Below are 25,698 nucleotides of genomic sequence, written 5' to 3'. Positions count from 1 at the left end.
TGAGCTAAAGAGAAAGCCAGAGGAAGTTGATAAATATGTGCCATCTATAAATACTTTTAAAATAATTATAAATACATAAAATATATATATTAAATTTTTTATCTAATGTTTAACTTGGCCGAGAAAACCTGACAATTTTTTCAATATAAAAAATTATATAAAATTTCAGAGATTCACCATTCTTTTTTTACGTTAAACATTCATTGAAGAAACATGGCGGCCATTTTAATTACGTGATGTAAATATAACTGACATAACCTAGTCCAAGTTTTAAGGCAGTATGGCTAATTTTTAGGCTTGGTGCTCTAGATTAAGGGTAAGACTTGAAATTCTTACAGATTATTGCTTTGTTGGGTTATATTTGACAATTCTTTGTTGGCTATTCTTAAAGAAATAAAGTAAACATTAAACCTATGCTTTGATGAAAAGCAAAAAAATAATAGAATGTTAGAGAAATCACAGACTGGGACACAAATAACGACCGGGAGATATAAATGACGACCGGGACACGCAAAGATAAATTACAGACCGGGACACAAATGACGACCGGGACACCGGGAATATAAATGACGACCGGGACGCTCAAAGAGAAATTACAGACTGGGACACTGGGGCACAAATGACGACCGGGATACTGGGAATATAAATGACGACCAGATCACAGGGACACAACTACAAGGGGGATGCCGGGGGCAAAGGGGGATATATAAATGACGACGGGGACACAGGGAATGTTTGATTAGCAATCACCATCAACAAAGCTCAAGGGCAATCATTAGAATAATCAGGTATAGATCTGAATACGGATTGTTTTTCCCATGGACAATTTTATGTTGCATGTTCAAGAGTCGGTAAACCTGACAATCTATTTATATGCACAGACAATGGGACATCTATATATATATATATATATATATATATATATATATATATATATATATATATATATATATATATATATATATATATATATATATATATATATATATATAATATATATATAGTATATATATATATATATATATATATATATATATATATATATATATATATATATATATATATAGGTGTATATATATCGCCGACATTATACATAGTTCACCGCCGGTACCCAGCACGGCACGTGGCAGGGTTCTATATATAGATTCTCATTGTCCCTTGTGTTCTATTGCAATTTTTTTCAAAGTTATTTGACTATTAAAGCAAGTCCAATTTCTAACCATGATACCTACTAAGCTTCGAAGTTTTGGTTTTCTTTTTTATGGTTTTTGAATTCTTGTAATCCCTTGTTTTGTAATTTTAATTTTTTTTTTCTTTTTTAGTTTCTTCTTTTTTCAGTTTTTTAAGGTTTTTTTAGTTTTTTTTCTTTTAGTTTTTTCAAGTTGTTCACCTTTTATTAGTTTTTTTTATGGTTTTTATGGCACTTGGTATTAACCAAGTGACAAATAGCAATCGCCAATTCTGTCGGTCTGTCTGTCTGTTGGTCTGTCGGTCCCGGTTTTGCTACTTTAGGCACTTCCAGGTAAGCTAGGACGATGAAATTTGGCAGTCGTATCAGGGACGGGACCAGCTTAAATTAGAAATAGTCATTTTCCCAATTTGACCATCTGGGGGGGAGTGGGTTAATTCGGAAAAAATAGAAAAAATGAAGTATTTTTAACTTATGAATGGGTAATGGGATCTTAATGAAATTTGATGTTTGGAATGATATTGTGTCTCAGAGCTCTTATTTTAAATCCCGACCGGATTTGATGACATTGGGGGGAGTTGGAGGTGGGAAACCTAAAATCTTGGAAAACACTTAGAGTGGAGGGATCAGGATGAAACTTGATGGGAAAAATAAGCACAAGTCCCAGATACATGATTGACATAATCGGAACGGATCCGCTCTCTTTGGGGTAGTTTGGGGGGGGGGGGTAATTCTGAAAAATTAGAAAAAATGAGGTATTTTTAACTTACAAACGGGTGATCGGATCTAAATGAAATTTGATGTTAAGAAGAATATCGTGTCTTAGAGCTCTTATTTTAAATCCTGACCGGATCTTGTGACATTGGGGGGGGGGGAGTTGGGAGGGGGAAACCTAAAACTTGGAAAACACTTAGAGTGAAGGGATCGGGATGAAACTTGGTGGGAAAAATAAACACAAGTGCTAGATACATGATTGACATAAACGGAACGGATCAGCTCTCTTTGGGATAGTTGGAGGGGGGGGGGGGTAATTTCTGAAAAATTAGAAAAAATGAGGTATTTTTAACTTACGAACAGGTGATCGGATCTCAATGAAATTTGATATTTAGAAAGATATCGTGGCTCAGAGCTCTTATTTTAAACCCAACCAGATCTGGTGACATTGGGGGGGGGGGGAGTTGGGAGGGGGAAACCTAAAACTTGAAAACACTTAAGAGTGGAGGGATCGGGATGAAACTTGGTGGAAAAAATAATCACGAGTCCTAGATACATGATTGATATAACCGGAACGGATCCGCTCTCTTTGGGATAGTGGAGGGAGGGGTTAATTCTGAAAAATTAGAAAAAATGAGGTATTTTTAACTTACAAACGGGTTATCGGATCTCAATGAAATTTGATATTTAGAAGGATATCGTGTCTCAAAGCTCTTATTTAAATCCTGACTGGATCTGTTGACGTTGGGGGAAGTTTGGGGGGAACCTAAAATCATGGAAAACACTTACATTGGAGGGATCGGGATGAAACTTGGTGGGAAAAATAAGCAGAAGTCTTACATACGTGATTTACATAATTGGAACGGATCCGATCTATTGGGGGGGGGGGGGTTAATTCTGAAAAATAAGAAAAAATGACGTATTTGTAACTTAAGAAGGAGTGATCAGATCTTCATGAAACTTCATATTTAGAAGGACCTCGTAACTCAGATCTCTTATTTTAAATTTCAGCCGGATCAAGCGTAATTGGGGGGGGGGGGGCCGGAAATCTTAGAAAATACTTAAAGCGGTGAGATCAGGATGAAACTGGATGGGAAGAATAAAAACCTGTCTAAGATACGTGACTGACATAACCGGACCGGATCTGCTCTCTTTGGTGGAATTAGAGGGGGGGTAATGTTGAAAATTGAGGTATTTGTAACTTACGAAAGGGTGACCAGATCTTAATGAAATTTGATATTTAGAAGGATCTTGTGCTTTAAAGTTCTTATTTTAAATTCCAACCAGATCCTGTGACGTTGGGGGGAGTTGGAGGGGGAAACCGGAATTCTTGGAAAATGTGAAAATTGGGGTATTTTTATCTTACGAATAGATGATTGGATCTCAATAAAATTAGATTTTTAGAAATAATTCATGTCTCAGAGCTCTTATTTCAAATGCCGACCAGATCGTTTGACATTGGGGGGAGTTGGAGGGGGAAATCTTTAAAAAACACTTGGAGTGTAGGAATCGGGATGAAGCTTGGTGGATAGAATAAACAAATGTCCTTGATACGTGATTGACAGAATCGTACTGGATTCGCTCTCTTTGGGGGAGTTGGGGGGGAGGGGCTCAGTGATTTGGCGAGTTTGGTGCTTCTGGACGTGCTAGGACGATGAAAATTGATAGGCGTGTCAGGGAGCTGCACAATTTGACTTGATAAAGTCGTTTTCCCAGATTCGACCGTCTGGGGGGCTAAAGGGAGAGGAAAAATTAGAAATTTTTTTTTTATAACTTACGAGTGGGTGATCGGATCTTAATGAATTTTGATATTTAGAAGGACATCGTGACTCAGAGGTCTTATTTTAAATCCTGACCGGCATTAAGCCTCTTATTTTCCTTTTTTAAATCAATCTATTGATTCATAGAATTTTGTTAAAGCTCATACCATATGATCTCTTGGCTCTTAGCTCTTCTCGCCTCGTCACAAGTGCCATATGAGCTCTTAGCTCTTGTTTCTTCTTTATTTTATTTTCTTCTCTGTGTTTTTAGTTTTTTTTCCGGAACGTGCCCCAACAACACATGTGCAAGGTGCTAATTTTTAATTGCGTAAAACTTGCGCATATACAACTGATAATTCCTCTGATATACTCTTGTAATTCCTCGACACGCATTCCTTTTTTTACTTTCTCTTTCAGCCGCAAGCCAGGTTTCGGGTTTGTCTTGTAACACATCGACACGCTTTCTTATCGTAATTACCCTCTGAGCCGCAAATATATATATATATATATATATATATATATATATATATATATATATATATATATAGTCTGGTCATGGATTGATTTAACATAAGTATTTGTATCATTTAAATGTGACTGAATTTTATTATCATAATCTGTTTTATTCATAATTACTAAGGAGTTGATTTTATCGGCTTTAGTGATTATTACTGAGGAATCATTACGGAGTTTGCTCAAAATTTTGGTGTCATATGATTTTTCCATTGCGTCATTGGGAGAATTATGAAGCTTTACTGAAGTGTTGTAAAGAGTGTTAATCAAACAAGATCTAACTATATCCGGGTTTGAAACAAGAGCACTACATTTGGAGAGAGAGGATTCTAAAGATGCTACCAAGCCCGCAACTGGAACTTGTTTCGGTAAAAACGAAGATTTTGGCCCCAGTTCTAGGACTTTTTCTTCAACATAACTAAGCTTTTTAGATGAAATATTTACAATCACAGGTCCAGGACTTATCTTAGGATTGTTAACTGGGTTGACTATTTGAGACTCATATTTCAACCTTGCAAACTTATTAGCGAGTCTCTCTTTTGGAAAAAGAGAGACTTCTGTCTCTTAAAAGAAATATCTCTTAATGGAAAGGAGTAAGGACTTTAACAAGAATTATCTGAGTGATGAATTGTTTGAAAATAAGAGGAATGTAAAGAAAATGGAGAAAGCAAGAAAATATGAACTGAGGAGGCGTGAAGACCATGACCAGGGATGTAATTGCCGAGGATCTGGAAGATGCAGCTAAACGGGATAGCAGTAAAATATTGTACTGACATGTCAATAGATTGAGAGGGAGTAGTCAATCCGGACTGCCCAAGTCAAAGATAGGAACGGTACCACAATATTGAGAAGGAGAGTTAAAGAGAAATGGCCTGAACATTTTGAGAAAATGTGGGAATACCTAGAGAATTAAGAAAATCTTAAATAATACACTGTATAAGAAAGTGATAAGAATGAGTGTGGCAAAAGGCAAGTTTCTGTAGGTAACAAATTGCTAAGTAATATGACACTTTTTAGACAGAGATGCTGTAGACAAGGTGATAACAGACGAACAGTGCAGTTTTAAAAAGGCTAGAGGATATGTTGAACAGATTTTAACTCTTAGGTTAATAATTGAGAAATGGAGATTATGAGCAAGCTTTTGATTCTGTTGATAGAAGAGCTTTAGCGAAAGTTTTATTCTTCTATGGCATGACATACAAATACATTAATGGAATCAGTACTATGTAAGAGAATTAAATAAAAAAAACAAGTTTTTTTAACTGAAAGTAAGGAGCGACATTAAAACTTAAAACGAACAGAAATTACTTCGTATATGAATGAGGCTGCTTCCTCATCAACGCCCCGCTCTTTACGCTAAAGTTTGACTCTGTCTCTCAATTCTTCTTTTTAAAACAGTAAAAAACTTTAGCGTAAAGAGCGGGGCGTTGATGAGGAAGCGGCCTCATTCATATACCAAGTAATTTCTGTTCGTTTTAACTTTTAATGTCGCTCTTTACTTTCAGTTAAAAAAACTTGTTTTCTTTATTTAATTTCTGAACGTTTTTTAATCAAAGCATGTTTTGATTTTGGCTCTCCACAGAGGAATAATTAAAATGAAATTTGCATATTTATTTTTTTGGCTAAATGGCTTTCTCAGAATTTTGATCGAATGATTTTGAGAAAAAAGAGCGGGGGAGGAAGCCTAGTTGCCCTCCAATTTTTTGGTTAATTAAAAAGGCAACTAGTACTTTTAATTTTTTACGAATATTTTTATTAGTAAAAGATTTACGTAACTTATAAATTAGCTTACGTAAAGAACTTTTGTATTCTCATATTTTTATTACATATATGAGGAGGTTCGCCCCCTTGTCAGATCCTCGCTCTTTACACTAAAGCTTAAATTTTGTCCCAATTCATTAAGAATGACCCCAGAATCACAAAAGCCGTAGAATAAATAGTTGAAATTACTAAAAATACTTTAACGTAAAGAGCGAGGTATTAGGAGGAGGTGAGCCCCTCAAATGGGTAATAATTTCTGTTTGTTTTAAGTTTTAATGCTGTTCCTTACTTCCAGCTGAAAGATTTTTTCATATTTATTTTTTCATTGTGTTTTTAAATAATGCTAGTAAATCCTGCGCTCCCTTCATGGAGATTTTCTTCCCCCATGACAAATTATCGATGGAAAGTTCCCCCAGCATATCCCCCCTTCTCAACCCCTCCCCCAACCAAAAAAATCCTCCTGAAAACGCCTGTATACTTCCCAACAACCATTCCTATATGTAAGCATTGGTCAAAGTTTGTAACTTGTTGCCCCTCCCATGGGGACTGTGGGGGAGTAAGTCGTCCCCAAAGACATAGTTATAAGGTTTTTCGACTACGCTGAATAAAATGGCTATCTCAGAATTTTGATCCGTTGACTTTGGTAAAATAATTAGCGTGGGAGGGGGCCTAGGTGCCCTCTAATTTTTTTGGTCACTTAAAAAGGGCACTAGAACTTTTCGTTTCCGTTAGAATGAGCCCTATTGCAACATTCTAGGACAACTGGGTCGATACGATCACCCCTGGAAAAAAAAAAACAAAAAACAAAACAAATAAACACGCATCCGTGGTCTGCCTTCTGGCAAAACATACAAAATTCCACATTTTTGTAGACAGGAGCTTGAAACTTCTACAATAGGGTTCTCTGATACGCTGAATCTGATGGTGTGATTTTCGTTAAGATTCTATGACTTCTAGGGGGCGTTTCCCCCTATTTTCTAAAATAACGCAAATTTTCTACGGCTCGTAACTTTTGATGGGTAAGACTAAACTTGATGAAACTTATATATTTAAAATCAGCATTAAAATGCGATTCTTTTGATGTAGGTATTGGTAACAAAATTCCATTTTTTAGAGTTTTGGTTACTATTGAGCCGGGTCGCTCCTTACTACAGTTCGTTACCACTAACTGTTTGATAACACTGTTGTAGTTAGGGTAGGAAATGAGTTTAGCTGCTAGTTTTGAACTAAATCAGGATTTAGGTAGGGTTGTGTTCTACCTTCGAGTATACTCAGTGTAGACAATGCAATCACTCGCTTTAAATCATTTCCCCAAATAATGCTTGCCCCAAGAAAAAGAAAGTCACAGCACCAATAGTGATAAGTGGAACAGCCCCTTCTTTTGAATGATGAAGATTGGGGAATTATTAAGTAAATTCCAATGGTTACTAATGTAGAAAGGTGAACCAGTGACTACATGGGTGTGGGGTCCACCCTGGCTGCGGCCAATCATGGAGAGAAAGGTGGTTGAGCTCTCTTAACAAAAGAAGACACAATAAAGAGAAATAAAATCGATTGGGGAAAACATCATAAGAATATGTAGTCTAAAATAATAACGTAATATATCAACCACGATGATCGTAAGATAACCTTCCTGATTTCTTACAACCGTAATTATTCCTCTAGAAGAAGAACTATTGTTTTTGTAGATCATAACCAAGAGATAGGAAGTGACCTCAAGTCCATCCCAACCTAATATTTGTCAGATGAAATGATTAAAAAAATTATCAACGAAATGAATTCTAGTAATACATACCATATATATATATATATATATATATATATATATATATATATATATATATATATATACATATATATATATATATATATATATATATATAATGGCCTATAAAAATTTCACTGTCCATACAGTAAGAGGAGTTAATTACTACTTGAGAAGAAATAACGAGAACTAAGAAAATGAACGATACCCCAACTAGTCTGAGAACACTTGTTGTCGAAATATAAGAAAGCCATTTTTAATTAATAAATTTTGTCCGACACAAACAATAGAAATGAAAAACAAATACCCACCACTCTAGGAGCTAGTAAAGTATAACCTGATACGAAATATTATAATACTGTCAGAGATTCTTTGCATTTACTTCCACAAACTAATCTTCTCTTTAAATTATAACAATGAAGAAGGACTAGTGTTAATAGTGGAATGAAATGTACTCGTTTAATTAGATAATCCTATAAGTTGTATTCCAATCAACTGGGAATATAAATACTTTCTCCATGACTAATACTAGAATATAAATAAATGCAACAGCAAGATTAAAAAGAAATATAAAATTCTGAATAGAACTACTATTGATCAGTCTAGACTGAAAACACCAATGAAGAAATATATTTTGGAAAATAATTTAAGTTATGGTGAGAGTCCTATATTAAGAAAACTAAAACCGTGTCATCAAAACCATTGTTACCGAAGAAGTGAATATGATCTGCGGCTTAGCATGAATCTATGATTTCAAATACGTTTGTAAACGGGGAATTTTACCAGGAACAAAATGATCCTGAACAAAAAAAAAATTAAACTATCTCTAAAATTGCCCAATAATTATAAAACGGATGATGAATAAACGTGTTTGTGAAAAATAATGATGGAAAGAAGGGGTAAAGAGGAGAGCAGTGTATGAAACAACAAGTAGTAGGAGGAGAGAAGCCGTTCTGGCTGGTAGCCCCTTTCAAGGACTAGAATGATTTTGGGAATCAGGTAGCATTCAAAGAACACATAAAATTCAAGGAATGATTTTGTAGTAAAGGTTAATCATAAAAGAACAAAAAGAATTGATAGAACAACTCTGTAAATTAGAGGTCAGGTTGGATTGAGTCTAATGACCATCAAAAGGAAGACTCTCGCAGTCTAAGTTGGAAGAGTAGCTCCCCATCCTAGATGAAATTCCAGGATTAATCTGTAAGTGAATACTAAGTATGCTACGCTTGAGGAAAAAACTACTTAATCATTTAAAAACTGTAGTTGGTCTGATCTTGATGAAAGCACTAAAGATACTGAGACTGATATGCTAAAGCTCCTTCACGAAATGTGATACCGAGAGAAAAATCCGTTAATTATTATTATATACTTTGAGCCCATCAGCAGTCTAAATATTAAGAGAATAAGGAATTTTAATCTTAGCGGAGTCAGTAAAAGATGTTTTCTTCTTGACGAGAGGATTAGTAATCCTAGGAGCAGTAAAAGATAAGTTACTATAATTGACTTTAAATTAAAGAATAATATTGGCCCTGTAAACCGAATACAGAGAAATCTTTCAGTCCTTACAAGAATCTTTAATTTTGAAATTAATATTTTCATTAAACTAACTTTTGATATTCTAAGGTTTGCCGTTGTCATCTATACTCACGCTCTTACTCAATCAACCTCTAGCATTCACCTTGTCCCTCTTCGCTCAAACACTCTTAGTTTGTACATCACTTGAGTATGTCTGCCAAATGGATTTCTTTAATTCTTTTTTAGATTTTCAAGGAGGGATCCTAGTGACCTTCATTTATGTTTCCTTACTAAGAGCTAATGAGAAGTTTCCTATTGAATTAACCTCTCTCTGGGCCCTTCCTCCAATAATAATGTAGTTATCAATTTTAACTAGGGCCGAGGTATCTGTAGGTCCTTAACGACTACATAGTGATCAGTTTAAATGTTAGTGGTCTTACTCTCATAGAATTACATTATATTCATTCGTGGTAGTATCTCTATTTCTGGCCCTCTTACTGGTTATTAATTTTTTAAACAGAAATAAGAAGCCCTTCTGATCAATAGTTTAGTAACCTGGCGACTTTTAAGAATTACAACGCTATTTTTACGCAAGACACAATCTACCATCAAAATTATCAACTCTGCTGTGGTTGATCTACCTCTACCAGCAAATATTTATATTTGATGAAACTTTGGATCCCTCCTAGGTCTTTGTCTGGTGATTCAGATCGTCACTGTTTTTTTTTTTGTGATTTATTACATGGCAAGAGTTGGTTTAGCATTTTCGAGAGTTGTTTATATTTGTCAAAACATTACTTATCGCTGGCCTCTTCAATGTCCATGCCGATGGGGCGTCTTTTATTTTATTTTTATTCACTTTCACAGTCGTCGAGGAAGATATTAGGAAATTTGGTGTAAACTTCTTTTATATTTTTCAGTTTGCCAAATATTCACAAATGTCAGATCCTCAAAATTTCATGAGGGCAATAAAAGTTTTTGATGTTGAAGAAAATATTTCAAGAACAAGTTTGTTGGAAATGGTGGCTAAAGGTAAGAAGATAATTGAAGTTGAAAGTCATTCAAAAAATAATAATATCTATTCTGTCTTACACAGAAATGAATATAAAAAACAACAAATAAAATGGTTATATGAATAAAAGCCCCAACGCAGCTTATCAATTTTGAAGCTATTGAGCAAACATCAACTTTTCAACTTCTACCCGAATCGCTGTTGACTCATATTTTAGGCCAAATAAAAGTAATTTAGTATACAATTCACAATGATTTGTAAAATCAGCAAACTAAAAAAAAAATAAGAGAATATTACATTTTATAGCAGTATGGTTACCCCTGCGACAAGTGGTAAAAAATTTTCACCATAATCCCTTTACGCCCCAAGAAGATTTACAAGACTATTAACAATTTCTCCTAGTGAACTTCGATATTTATCAGACTTAATACATTGATCAGCCCTATATATTTAGACATTTATTTAACAGTGACTTACAAAAATTATTAGAAATTTTACCCCCACCGTTATCCCCGTCATCACAGTAATTTACGATTTGCCAGGTGTGTTTTCAGGAATATTAATATAATAATAAAGTAGCATTTCCTTATGGCTTGCCGTACTAATCATACGAGGTGTGTGTCTACTGGATATAGATGGAAAACTTTAATAAAGTTATTGACAGGCTGGGTATAAATATCATTACTTTTATATTTTTTATGGCACTTGGTATTAACCAAGTGACATATAGCAATCGCCAATTCTGTCGGTCGGTCTGTCTGTCGGTCCCGGTTTTGCTACTTTAGGCACTTACAGGTAAGCTAGGACGATGAAATTTGGCAAGCGTATCAGCGACCGGACCAGATTAAATTAGTAATAGTCGTTTTCCCGATTTGACCATATGGGGGGGGGGGCGGTTAATTCGCAAAAAATAGAAAAAATGAAGTATTTTTAACTTATGAGTGGGTGATTGGATCTTAATGAAATTTGATGTTTGGAATGATATTGTGTCTCAGAGCTCTTATTTTAAATCCCGACAGGATCTGATGACATTGGGGGGAGTTGGAGGGGGAAAACCTAAAGTCCCGGTTTTGCCACTTTAGGCACTTCCAGGTAAGCTAGGACGATGAAATTTGGCAAGCGTATCAGGGACCGGACCTGATTAAATTGGAAATAGTCGTTTTCCCGATTTGACCATCTGGGGGGGGGGCGGTTAATTAGGAAAAAATAGAAAAAATGAAGTATTTTTAACTTATGAGTGGGTGATTGGATCTTAATGAAGTTTGATGTTTGGAATGATATTGTGTCTCAGAGCTCTTATTTTAAATCCCGACCGGGTCTGATGACATTGGGGGGAGTTGGAGGGGGGAAACCTAAAATCTTGGAAAACACTTAGAGTGGAGGGATCGGGATGAAACTTGATGGGAAAAATAAGCGCAAGTCCCAGATACATGATTGACATAATCGGAACTGATTCGTTCTCTTTGGGGTAGTTGGGGGGGGGGGAGTAATTCTTAAAAATTAGAAGGATGAGGTATTTTCAACTTACGAACGGGTGATCGGATCACAATGAAATTTGATGTTTAGAAGGATATCGTGTCTTAGAGCTCTTATTTTAAATCCCGACCGGATCTGGTGATGGGGGCGGGGAGTTGGGAGGGGGAAACCTAAAACTTGGAAAACACTTAGAGTGGAGGGATCGGGATGAAACATGGTGGGAAAAATAAACACAAGTCCTAGATAGATGATTGACATAAACGGAACGGATCCGCTCTCTTTGGGGTAGTTGGGGGGGGGGGGGTATTTCTGAAAAATTAAAAAAATGAGGTATTTTTAACTAACGAATGGGTGATCGGATCTCAATGAAATTTGATATTTAGAAGGATATCGTGGCTCAGAGCTCTTATTTTAAACCTGACCGGATCTGGTGACATTGGGGGGGGGAGTTGGGAGGGGGAAACCTAAAACTTGGAAAACACTTAGAGTGGAGGGATCGGGATGAAACTTGGTGGAAAAAAAACACGAGTCCTAGATACATGATTGACATAACCAGAACGGATCCGCTCTCTTTGGGTAGTTGGGGGGGGGGGGGCGTGGTTAATTCTGAAAAATTAGAAAAACTGAGGTATTTTTAACTTACGAACGGGTGATTGGATCTCCATGAAATTTGATATTAGAAGGATATTGTGTCTCAAAGCTCGTATTTTAAATCCTGACCGGATCTGGTGACATTGGGGAATGTTTGGGGTGGGGAAACCTAAAATGATGGAAAACGCTTAGATTGGAGGGATTGGGATGAAAGTTGGTTGGAAAAATAAGCAAAAGTCTTGCATGCGTGATTTACATAATTGGAACAGATCCGCTCAATTGCGGGGGGGGGGGGGGGGTAATTCTGAAAAATAAGAAAAAATGACGTATTTTTAACTTACGAAGGAGTGATCGGATCTTCATGAAACTTCATATTTAGAAGGATCTCGTAACTCAGATCTCTTATTTTAAATCTTAACCGGATCCAGCGTAATTGGAGGGGGGGGGGCAGATGAGGGGAACCAGGAATCTTAGAAAATACTTAAGAGGTGAGATCAGGATGAAACTGGATGGGAAGAATCAAAACCTGTCTAAGATACGTGACTGACATAACTGGACCGGATCTGCTCTCTTTGGTGGAGTTGGGGGGGGGGGGTAATTTTGAAAATTGAGGCATTTGTAACTTACGAAAGGGTGACCAGATCTTAATCAAATTTGATATTTAGAAGGATCTTGCGCTTTAAAGCTCTAATTTTAAATACTGATCAGATCCTGTGACATTCGGGGGAGTTGGAGGGGGAAACTGGAATTCTTGGAAAACGTGAAAATTGGGGTATTTTTATTTTACGAACAGGTGATCGGATCGTAATGAAATTTGATATTTAGAAGGAATTCATGTCTCAGAGCTCTTATTTCAAATCCCGACCAGATCTTTTGACATTGGGGGGAGTTGGAGGGGGAAATCTTGGAAAAACACTTGGAGTGTAGGAATCGGGATGAAGCTTGGTGGATAGAATAAACAAATGTCCTTGATACGTGATTGACTGAACCATACTTGATTTGCTCTCTTTGGGGGAGTTGAGGGGAGGAGTTCAGTGATTTGGCGAGTTTGGTGCTTCTGGACGTGCTAAAACGATGAAAATTGGTAGGCGTGTCAGGGAGCTTCACAATTTGACTTGATAAAGTCGTTTTCCCAGATTCGACCATCTGGGGGGCAAAAGGCAGAGGAAAAATTATAAAAAATTAAGCCTCTTATTTTCCTTTTTAAATCAATCTATTGATTTATAGAATTTTGCTAGAGCTCATACCATATGATCTCATGGCTCTTAGCTCTTCTTGCCTCGTCACAAATGCCATATGAGCTCTTAGCTCTTGTTCTATTTTGCCATTTGTATTAAACCTTAAATTCTAATTTTTTCTTAGGCCAATCAATCGCTCTGGTGATAGGAACAAGTCAAGATGACCTTGGATATGTCCACCTTAGGGACACTGCAAAAAATTTAATCAAGAACCAAAACATCCCAATAATTCGTGATTTTGTTCAAAAGGACGCCATAATCCATTATGTCCATGAAGGTGGGTTAAAGCTACTGAAAAAATTCGACGGTGAGTTTTTACTTTAAATGTGCAATTCCTTTAATTAAGGTTACAAAATATTCATTTTGATTAGACCGAAGTGAAGTAGGGATATACTGAGGAGCACATTGGTAGTATAGCCTCTTTTTAGTTCAGGTAGTATAGCCTCACTTTAGCCTCGCTGGATTTGGGATCCCTTGTCTGAGAGGATGAGGGTTCGAATCCTGGAGTACCCAATTCTTCAGTTGGGACGGGGGTCAGTGGCGTGACTCTGTAAGCTTAGCCAGAGTCGACCCAGCTCTAAATGGGTACCTGGAGAAATCTGGGGACGGTAAACAGGAAGGGTGTGCGAAAGCCCAGGATGGCTGGCCCCCAAATCCCCATTGCACTTCCTGGCTGAAGGGCCAAGAAACGGAGATCAGCACCGCCGGTACGGACTGTAAAGTCTAATACCGTATCCTATACCATTTTTTTTTACTTTAGTTCAGGCCAAAGCTGAACTAATAGCTGGTGCCAGAACTTGACAATTTTTTCTGAATGTGGCTAACTATGTGAATGTGGCTAACAATGTGAAAGAATTAATAAGTTCTTTAAAAAAATCAATGAAATTCTTTATTCCTTGTGGTGAAAGTCTTTCTGAAATAATTATGTTTAAGAAATAACTAAATGAGGACAAAAGACCCTAAAATCATCGAAAAAGGGTCTTATAGTTTCAAAATAGTCTTACATTATGGGTCTTGACCTCAAGTTGGGTCGCGTGGCAAATAGCAGGGTCGCGAAAGATTTTCGCGTTTATAAGGTCAGCTGAACTTATAAAGATTCATGGAATAAGAATTATTATTTTGTGGTCCTATGAAAGACCTTACTAGAGTGAAGGACGTATATTGTAAAGTTTGCAAATATTTACAAACTTCAACTTCTCATTTATTTAACTTAAAAAATACAAAAACAATATTATGCCCCAACAGAAAGCAGAGCTCGTAAGCCCGGGACAGTGCCAAAAACATAGAAAAAACATCAACATCTCATCGTAATAATGATTCCAAAATTTAATAGGGCAAGCGACAAAAAAAAAAAAACTCATAAAAGAGAAGTAACAAGGATAAATAAATAATTAAATATCGGGCACAGGAGGGGCGTGGGAGGCCATCCCAGACGCAGGGACACAAAAACAAAACACAGATAAAAAGATCAAATAATATAATTTTCCATCATCATTGGTGAATAATCAAAATTTTAGCAAACAATCTTTAAATTTAGCTGAGGTTTTTGGGATGGATCAAATAGGATTTTATCATTCAGCTGATAATTATTAGCAATGAAGGGTATTTGATACCTAATCAAAAACCTTGACCTTTCAGAACTTCCAAAAGAAATTCGATACATCCCAGACCTCCGACAATCCGAACGAGGAAGTAAAATTAACAGAAATTTGTCATAGAAACAATTTTTAGAATTTTGGATATGAAAATGCCATATGGAAGTACTTAATATTCGTATATCATTTAAATCTAACAAATTTAAGAAGAGGAATAATTCTTTAGTTTCCGAAACATTTTCAAGTTTTGAAGGTCGATGTAAGAAATTTAGTATTCTTATTGTCCTTTTTGTAGTACCTTTAAGGGTTTTATACGCTTCCAAAATGTATTAAGATATAAAACTGAGCAGTAATTCAAATAAGAAGTAATTAGAGAGTGGTAAATTAGTTTTAAAACGGTAAAAGGAAAAATATTCTTCACACGATACATTGACCCAATAATCTTAAATACTTAAAATGATTATGAAATGACAAAAGGGGATCAAGAAAAACTCCTAAGTAACGATATGATTGGACCCTAGAAATTTTTTGATCCAACTTGAAGCTTCTGACAACAAATTTCTCGATTGGCTCATTTTGAACGACCAAAAACCATAAAATTAGTTTTCGTAAATTTCGGTACTTGATTATTGGAAACGAGCCATCGATTAACTGAGTTAACACTTATAGTCAGATTTTCGATCGATGTCAATGAATCCCTAGCTCTAACTGTTATAGCTGTATTATCTGCAAACAGAATTGTATGGCTAATATTCTCATGCAAACCTCGTGGAAAATCATTAATATAAATCAAAAATAAAAGTGGACTTTTTAAATTAGTAATTTTTCCACCGACATCTACTGTGATTTTGCGTCTGCACGGGTATGATTTAAAAATTTTGTAATCCTTTCTCTCTTATGCTAGAATTTATCATTTTGTCAAGAAGAATTTCATGATTTAAAGTGTCAAATGCTTTTCTTATATCATAGAAAAAAGTAGCCACGTGGAAATCATCATCTAAACAATCATTTATTTCTAATAAAAGGGCTGCAACTGCTTGTTCTGTCAAACGGTTTGCGCTAAATCCAAATTGATATTTAGTAAAGAAATTTATTTTATCTAAATAGCTAAAAATCCTTTCTTTTAAAATTTTTTCAAACACTTTAGATAATGGAGATAAAATTGCAATTGGACGATAATTACTTACATCAGATTTATCGCCTTGTTTATACAACGGAATTACTCGGGAAATTTTCCATCTACTAGGAAATATACCTGAATTGTGTTGCGAGAGCAACACTTTGGTTTTGTCGTGTTTTTTTTTTTTTTTTTTTTTGTTCCGAGCACCTCGATTTCAGCTTATTCCTAGAAAGTGGTAAGGGTCTAACCTCTGCGGTTTTTACGGAAAGTGTGGACCTTAGGCCGGATTGATGAATATGACTTTACATTTTGGAAAGCTTCGTAGAACTCTTGCCTGGGGCCAAAAAGGATGGTTTTTGCTTGTCCTTGAGCCAGAGCCTATAGTGTGTGAAGTGAAGAGGAGTTGTATAGCCTATGTCAGAGAGGACTATCTGAAGTTATGCAGCCAAGCTTTCGTTTCATCAAACCATGTTTCTGCTTTCGAGTGGAAAGCTCTGTTCTAGCAGGCAAGCAGGCAGGCACCAGTTTCAAATTGAAGATGGACTAAAATCTATAAGTGTTAAATATATGCGACAGTTACCCTGCCCCACAGCCAATATATCTTCTTTGATTGATAAATAGAAAAATTTAGAGAAGCAAAAAAGCGGCATTTTCCCACGGGTCCGAAAGTGCTGCCGTGATTTCGGCTGAGTTTATCATTCGGTTTTTCGCACTTGGGATTGCGGTAGAGAAACGGTATCAGATGTGCCTCTTAACCTTTAAAACTTCTCTCATTGCTAAAGAAATTAGAGTTTATCCTTTGCTCCTTTCTAAGTGATGACGTTAGAAAGTTGGCCTACGGCAAAAAAGACAACTTTTGAACTAAGACAGATAGATTTTTTTTTTCGACGGCAGTCGATAGCTTTTGATGAGCTGATCAAAGTATATGACATCCATTTTTTTGTACAAAAATTCCTTCATGAGATATACCAGTTTGAAAGTTTAAAGGGGTTGACAACTTCAGTAGTAAGGTACACACTCGAACCAAAAATAGGTCGATACCAATTGTGAGACATATAGGGAAGTTTTAACCAATAGTTGGCTGTTACCTCATAATCATCTTCTGCAATGAGGGGTTCGCAACTTTTGCTAGTTGGAGTACCTATTCTTTGTTTCCGGTGCATTTGATGGTAAGACCAATTTGGTTCCAGCAGTACGACATGTAGGGGACTTGTAAGTAATAATCGGCTGTAAGGCTACAATCATCTTTAGCAATGAGGAGTTTGCAACTTTTGCGAGTTGGTGTACCTAGTATGTATTTTAGCATCCTTACAGATTAACAACTTCAGCGTTTAGTCGCAGCGAGGAAACAAAACCAAAGTGTTGCTCTCGCAACACTTTACTCGGTGAAGCCGAGCAAAGGTTGCCGCAACACCTCACGTTGCCCATGCAACGTAGATCTAGTTGATATTCAAATTGAAAATAGGGATAAGTGGTTCAAAAATGACTCCGACAATATTATTTAATAAATTTGTTGATAATTAATCATGTCCAACTGAAATAACCTTTTTTATATTTTTGATAATCTTATGGAATTCTGCAAAACTAATTGGGACCAGAAATATGCTCGTACATTCATTGGGGGGTAAATATTCTTTATGCGACCTGTAAGGAGACAAATCTATTCCTGCTGAAACAATTGCTTGACCAACACCAGCAAAATAATCACTAAACATATTAGCAACATCTTGCGGTTCTCTAACTTCTACACCATTTATAATAACTAATAATCAGGTTCAACTGATTAATTAATTAAAATTAATCAGGATGTGATAACTTTATTTTTTCCAATTTTATCCTTAATTTAATGACAAGTTTTTCGAGGAAAATCTGAATTTTAAATGAATTTTCATAATACACTCTTTCATTTTCTCTAAGAATTGTTTACTAACAGGTTCTTATAGTTTTTAAAACGTATTATATTTATTTCAGTGGGATACTTCATTTTAATTTTATATAAGTGATTTTTTTCATTAATAGACCTCAAAAGTGATGTTCTTGGTGTATGCCTCTTTCCTTTCAGATTTCTATACAGACAAAAAAAAGCTTTTCAGTTAATATATTATAAACGTTATCTTAGGATTGATCTGGATCCATATCATCAATTCCTGAACTCCCCCCTACGTCACCGAGTGCTTCTTTTAATTTAAAAAAAAAATTCCCCAAAGTCTCTTCCCTTTGTTGACTTCTTTTCATTATACGGGAAATATAGCGAAAAATCAGCCATAAGTATACAGTGATCAGATGAATCATCAGGAATGACATATGTACTAACAGCACTGTATGTCGTATCAGTTATTCTGGATCGTACAAAACATAGAGGATATAATTCTTGAGATAGCGGACATTCTAAAAGCTTTAAAGTGTTACTATCCAGTCTATTCTGATTAGCAGAAACATCAGAAGTTTTAAGACTAGCTAATAAATCCATGAATTTTCAAAACAATTCTTAAATTCCATCTGACTAGCTGACGGACTACGGTAAATAAGTGCGATTAGAATCTTCTCATTATTTGGAAAAAAAACATTCAACAACACAAGATTCAAATAAAATTTCAATATTCATTGGCAAGAAGTCTAGTCTTGCACGGACTGTTTAATTAAAACATCAAGACCACCTTTCTTTTGCATACTCCTCCCAACATGAAACAATTGATAACCATCAACATGAGCGCTTTCAATTGAAAGCTCATCTAAAAAAGTTTCACATACACAAAATATGTCCGGATCAGACGTGGATAGAAAAGTGTCAATTGTGTCTCTTGCAGTCCTCCATCCCCGGCAATTCCAAAACGATATTCTTCTTGTTCTAGAATTTTTCTTTGCCAATCCATTTAAAAATAAATATTGATTTTTTGGTATATCTAATTTGCTGCTACTATCTTCATTATCACTACCTACAATATAATGGAAAACCGAATGAGACGAAAGAGAATCTCGCTCAAATTCTTTTAACCTTGATGATGGAATTCCATCACTATCTCTATCCATTATCAAATATTACCACCATGTCAAGAATAACCACACCACGACCCATGCGCCCAACAAACAAAAATAAAAGGTAACTCACACAGAAACAACTAAGATAAGAAAAGAGAAATGTCTTTATTCTAAGACAAATTCTTTCAATATTCTACTTCTATTTATAAAGACCTCTATGTGCTTCAAAACAAGCAGTAAAAAAATAAAATAGATAACTAAAGAGAAAGAATAGTAATAAATATATAGAGCAACAAAAATTAGTGAGAATATAAATAAAAAACAAATAAATACGAGACAAAACATGATTAAACGCGTCCTACTTGTATATTTTAAAACATACTAACAGGGCGCTTTAATATTAGACGATATTATTTTATTTCACTGAAACATCACTTGGAAAACTATGATGTACATGTCCTCAGGTGTTCCTAAAATCGTCAACCTCTGGTATGCTATCACCAAATGAATATTTTGTAATTGAGCCGTCAGGTCTTTTCACAAACAAGTTTGTCTGAATCTCCTTTAATATCGATCCCTCATATCTAGGAATCTTCCGCAATTTATCCCCTTTTGCTAAAATCAGCTTACGTATTTTACGAATTTCGGCTGGCACATCATCTCATCACTAATAAACAAGTTACTATTATTTCCATGGAATGTCTTGTCCTTAAGCTTGCTGACATTTTTTTATAACAGAAAACTTGTTGTCTTTTTTATTTAGTGTCAAAATAAATAACTGGAGACCTAAGACCCTTCCCCCCGTTGGAAGAATTCCTATAGGACGAAACGCATGATTAAGCATTTTTTTAAAGGATTGTCGCATCCTTAAAGTAGCTAATCAATATGTTATAATTTGTAGGATGCTTCCAACGAAGAAATGAATTTATAATTAATTGACGATTTCCTTCAATCTGGCCAAAGAAGTCTGCTTGGTGAGGAGATTTTGGCCCTATCCGATTGGAAGAGAAAAAGGTAATCATTAAAATGTTTTTCTAAAAATGTTATAGTTCCGAATGTTTAAAGCCTGATTTTGGAAGGAATTATATTAATATTTAAAAATTTAAACAAAAGTTTCATTTAAGAATGACATGAATTAGCATAATTATTCATAACATATTATTTATGCCTACGGAAACATGACAGCTTCAAGCCGTAAGAAATTGGAGAAGAAATTAATTAGTTTGCGAACTGATTTGCTGAATTAAGTGTTGCGTTCTTTTAGAAAGTTCAAATTTTAATTTTGAAGTATTCAATTGAATAAATTTAAAAAAAAGTATTTTATGTACGCAATATGCCAAATGTGTGTTATTATTTTTCCTTGTAATAAAAGGCGTTTCACCAAATTATTTTACCAGTGACTTGCAAAAGGACAAATCGTTCATTTGCAAGTTCTAATTGTATTAATCAGATATGGTAGCGTATTACCTTCATAATGATTAAGTTACTAACTCAACCATTATAACAGCCAAAAACAAAAATAATATAGATTTATTATTAATTTATTACAATTTTATTTATAATTTATTATCTATGATTTATTATAATTTATTATTAAAATGATATTATCTGAATTATAAATAATATCCTATCTTATTTCTGAAACAAGTAATTTTCTATAAATATTTAAATTTATTATATTTAGGAAACATAATGGTAACCACATGTTTCAACTGAAAAATGGTATTTCTGAGATTCTGTTGGATAAACTGAAAAAAAAAATGATATTATCTGAATTCTAAAAAATATCCTATCTAATTTCTGAAACAAGTAATTCTCTATAAATATTTAAATTTATTATATTTAGGAAACATAATGGTAACCACATGTTTTAACTGAAAAATGGTATTTCTGAGATTCTGTTGGATAAACTGAAAAAAATGATATTATCATAATTATAAATAATATTCTATATGATTTCTGAAACAAGTAATTTTCTATAAATATTTAAATTTATTATATTTAGGAAACATGATTTGTTGTTGGAAGCGTTTTTTTTCAACACTTAGAGAATACGCACAAAAAATTTGAAGTGTGGTAAAAAAAAGTGCAATACAAAGAAAGAAGTGAAGATAAAGATCCCCCCCCCCCCACAGGCCAAAAGTTTTAACTATGATCGTTCTGCATATTATGAAGTAAGAATTATTTTATTTTTCCTTATGTGAAAGGGCTTATCTAGGACTATAGCAATGTATACCAATATGAAAATACTATTTTGATAGGAGATCAATTGATTTCCTTTTTGTTTTTTATTTTTGTAAATCGAACCTGTCTTCCTAAAAGATATGTCTATAATTAGTATAGTGTGTATTTATTATAGGATAATACTGCTCCTCCTTGCTAGAAATATCTATATTCTTATTCTAATTTAAATCGAATCTGTTTTAATTTTTGTTTTACTTTTAAGGCAATTGGAGGAGCAGGACCTCGTTCAGCACAGAAATTTGGATGGCCTTGTGACTCCTTTAGTCAATCGTAAACATGTGAAACTTTCAAATAAGCCTGTTCTAGAAACTTTAGCAGATCAAAAGGCTCAAATGATGAGGTTGAGGAACCTATTGAAGGTACTTTTATATTTACAAAAATGTAGTTATGATAATAATAATGCTATAGACATATTCATAAAAAGACACTTTTCCTTTGTACCATTGTTTTTTTCTAATATTTTATTGGTAATTAATTTTTTGGGGTGTGATATTCCTGAGTTCCCGGGGATCCTTAAGACGGCTACAGAAAGGATAATTGCTCAAGCTTAAAAGTTTTTTAATGAATCTTTTTGTTTGGTCGGGAAGGGGGGTTTATTTGCATTTATGTTAGTGATTTTACATTCTGTGTTTATGAAAATTGTTTTGTATAATCTTGTTCTTCTTAAAATTATTTTTTTATGTTATTAAGAAATTCTATTTATTGGTTTAAATTTGACATGAGGGGTTGGGGTTGTTCAAGTGATTTTGCAAGAGGTAAAAATAATAAAAAATATTTTGTTTGCTGGTGAATGGCTAACGGATGAGTTTCAATGTTATTTTACGCGTTTGGGGAATGGGGGGAGGGAGCTCATGTGTCATCTTCACCTAATATGATCTAGACATAGATAAAGTAGATGACATGGTCGTGAAAAGAAGATCTTTATCCCCGTGGTACAGCTTCTTGAGTAAATAAATCTATCAAAGATAAACAACACAGATGTCTCATAGTGAGTATAAAGAAGTTAAAAATAAGAAAATGAAGTAAGGATATTGTGACAGGAGAGGAAAATCACATAATCAGATATATATATGTATATATATATATATATATATATATATATATATATATATATATATATATATATATATATATATATATATATATATATATATATATATATATATATATATATATCATATATATATTTTATATATATATATATATATATTATCATATATATATTTTATATATATATATATATATATATATATATATATATATATATATTATCATATATATATTTTATATATATATATATATATATATTATCATATATATATTTTATATATATATATATATATATATGTATATATATATATATATATATATATATATATATGTATATATATATATATATATATATATATATATTATACATATTATCAATTTATATATATTATCACACACTTAAGGTGGATGACTAATTATCGAGGTTTTTGACCATGATGATGCCAATGGTCCACTTTCTATTTCGATCCAGCACTAATTCCAAGGCGTTTCAGACTTTGTGAATTCACTATAAATTTGTTTTCACATTAAATTTTTACTTTTAAGACTAACTGAAACCATGGTTACCATTCCTAAATCAGTGTTAGTTGGCAATTTTTCTCACTTGGCAGTTGTTTTGAAAACGCATTTTTCAAATTTTGTTTACTATGGGCTATGGTTCACTCTTTACTAGCTTGCATCTACTGTTGCAACCACGATTGTAAGCAATGAGCTGTTGCAGACGACAGTAGTATAGTGTAAACAACCTTTTGGGTGGGTGAAGGTGAATGTATACACTCGGCTTTTTTTAGCCACATTCATCATTAATGCTGCAGTTGCTGTCCCCCTTCGTTTCCATGAGGCCCAAAACGGGATGTTCAAAATAGTTGAAACTAGCGCTATTTTATAGCCCGGATACCATTCTATTCAGTTTTAACTCAGCAATTTTGAATGGATTTTGAATCAAGGATATATAATTTGTTGTTCTAAGCTTTTAATATATGTGGTTTATTGAAATATTTTTGAAGATTTTTTATTAAATTGGTTTGGTGGTGGATTTACCAACTTACATTAATAAACAATATTATGTATTATATTAATAAATAAATAATACTGATGCCAGTTTGGCCAAATAAAGCAAAAAAAGAAATCAGGCAGTGCCAAAGTGATACCTAAGTAATTATACAGGATAAGTCAAAGTATCATCACAAAATGCTAACCATTATTTTTTTACAGTGCGGGCTCACAAAATTTCTAAATTGTAAGAAAAATATATATACTTTGTTTAAATTCACCGTGTTCTATTCTTGGAGGACATTTTGTACAGATGCTGATTCAAACAAATGTCCCACAAGTTGCGCTGTTGTTGCGTAAAATGTGACTAATTTCAGTCATAGTTTTTAGTACATCTATGTCACTTCTTTTTTTTGCAGCTGCTAATACTATTGCTTATACTCTACCACATTCTACTATTATTAATTCTGCTAGTACTACTGCTGCTGCTACTAAATACAAAATAATTTTCGAATATTTTCACTTTTTTATTTTAATAAAAAAAACTATTCAAACTTTCATAAACAAATATCTGCAGGCCCTATATTTATGTTAAACTGACAATCAATGGTCATTTTTATTTCAAAATTAAAACAGAAGAAGAGAAAAACAAAGCCCTGTAATGATTCTTCTTTAAATTATATACAAAAAATATATTTAATAAAATATGGAGTCTTGAACTGCATAACTCTTAAGGAATTAAAATCATTATTTAGTAAGAATTTTTTAAAATTGTTTTTATTACTCCTTTTAAGTCACCTTAACAGTCAGAGGAATGTTAGTTTAGTTTCTGTTGAAATTTTGAAGAACTAAACAAATTGTCCAAAATCCACACAATTTTCGCTATAAAAAAACAACAAAATGGGCTTTAAAAATTGATTGCAAAGCCACTTGGAGGGGGCAGGGGGAGCTGGACAACTGACGCGGTATCCTGACTGAGGAAAATGGAGGAAGATGCAGCTAGGGGCTGCCCAATTTGATTAAATTTTGATTTTGCTTTCTCATTTTATATTTGAGTCAAGATGGGGATTATGTAATTCCACGGGCACTACCAGCCCTTGGAAGGATTTTGGGTTTAAAGGTAGCGAGGTGCAAATAGCCAAACTTGACTAGGTATTTATTTTAATTTCTACTCCCTTTAGGGTTTATTTTTCATCTATATACGAATTGTGTGTATGTTTGATGGTACTATTTATTTTCATTTGATATCTGATTACTTTTCTGTTTTATTGAATGTTTGATAGCTGCCAAAAATAGTTTCTGAGACCACACTGGCTAAACATGACAAAATGAAAGAGGCGTAAAGAAGAAACATATATAACGAGGATAATACCAGCCATTAAAAAATCGAAGAGAACTATTTAAATATTTCAGTCGAAACCTCTGCTTGACCTTTAGTGCTGTATACCAAAAAAAAAATTTTAACAGATGAAAGCGTGATAAAGTAAAACATACTAAAAATAATTTTCAAGTTTTTGGTTGCAAAATTTCATCAAAAACCAGTTATGGTGTTATGGCACCCATTCTAAGGGCATTGTGAAAAGTTTAAGGTAGTAGATAAGGGCAGTGGAGGGTATCCTCATAACAATGGATTTTCATTGTTTTGGCTTTTTTTCAAGTGAATATACCAATGGGATAGCCGCCACACTCTTCTCAACCCTGCCTAGCTTTAAACAAAGTTACTTCTTTTGTGATGGTCTCTTTATGATATTTTAAAAGTTACAAGTGCCTAAACAAGCAGTGCTACAGTGGCAGCATTGCTTAAGAAGATCATCTAAAGTCGGGGAAATATCTGCCTTAACTGGGCTTAAATACCATTTTTATTGTGTAGACTCGTCTATTGAATAATCTAATTATAATATTAGATGACAGGTGTTAGTACGGAGGTCGTTAGTATTGTTGCTAAAAAACATTACTGACTGAAATTGTTTATTTTGAATTTCTGCGTTTTTCTCTGTTTTTTTTTTTTTAGTGTAGTAAATGTCAATTTCTAATTCTTTTTATGCATTTTAGGTGAGGTTTGTTTTAGCCTTGGATCCATTGTTTGTGTATAAGTTAATTCAAGACTCTTGGCAAACATTTAAAAATTTGTGTAATTATGGTTTTGTAAGTACAAAGTAATTAAATAAAATTGTAATATATTA

The 25,698-nt window shown here is 34.0% G+C and overlaps 1 protein-coding gene and 1 long non-coding RNA gene across 3 annotated transcripts in view; one reads left to right on the top strand and one right to left on the bottom strand.

Annotated features, from left to right (window-relative positions):
* Positions 1 to 228: 228 nt before the first annotated feature.
* On the top strand, positions 229 to 25,698 carry LOC136041642 (uncharacterized). Its single transcript, XM_065726351.1, has 6 exons — positions 229 to 316; positions 10,138 to 10,249; positions 13,659 to 13,841; positions 20,130 to 20,242; positions 21,675 to 21,831; positions 25,568 to 25,698. The coding sequence occupies exons 2-4, from the start codon at positions 10,156 to 10,158 to the stop codon at positions 20,165 to 20,167; spliced, it is 315 nt and encodes a 104-aa protein (XP_065582423.1). The 5' UTR covers positions 229 to 316; positions 10,138 to 10,155; the 3' UTR covers positions 20,168 to 20,242; positions 21,675 to 21,831; positions 25,568 to 25,698.
* The window catches only part of LOC136041647 (uncharacterized), a 35,143-nt gene continuing 28,001 nt past the window's right edge, over positions 18,557 to 25,698 (bottom strand). For both annotated transcript variants that reach the window (XR_010621084.1, XR_010621083.1), the window contains one exon: positions 18,557 to 19,185. This is a non-coding gene — a long non-coding RNA (uncharacterized LOC136041647). The remainder of the gene's footprint in view (positions 19,186 to 25,698) is intronic.

The sequence above is a fragment of the Artemia franciscana genome, unplaced genomic scaffold (genome assembly GCF_032884065.1).
Source record: "Artemia franciscana unplaced genomic scaffold, ASM3288406v1 PGA_scaffold_32, whole genome shotgun sequence".
Classification (NCBI taxonomy): domain Eukaryota; kingdom Metazoa; phylum Arthropoda; class Branchiopoda; order Anostraca; family Artemiidae; genus Artemia; species Artemia franciscana.
Note: the sequence above shows the minus strand (reverse complement) of the source record. Positions and strands in the feature narration are given on the sequence as shown.

Coding starts and splice junctions, on each gene's coding strand:
- LOC136041642 (XM_065726351.1), top strand. CDS start 10,156: ATGTCAGATCCTCAAAATTTCATGAGGGCAATAAAAGTTTTTGATGTT. Junction 10,250..13,658: donor GTTGGAAATGGTGGCTAAAG/GTAAGAAGATAA, acceptor ATTTTTTCTTAG/GCCAATCAATCGCTCTGGTG. Junction 13,842..20,129: donor GCTACTGAAAAAATTCGACG/GTGAGTTTTTAC, acceptor TATAATTTGTAG/GATGCTTCCAACGAAGAAAT.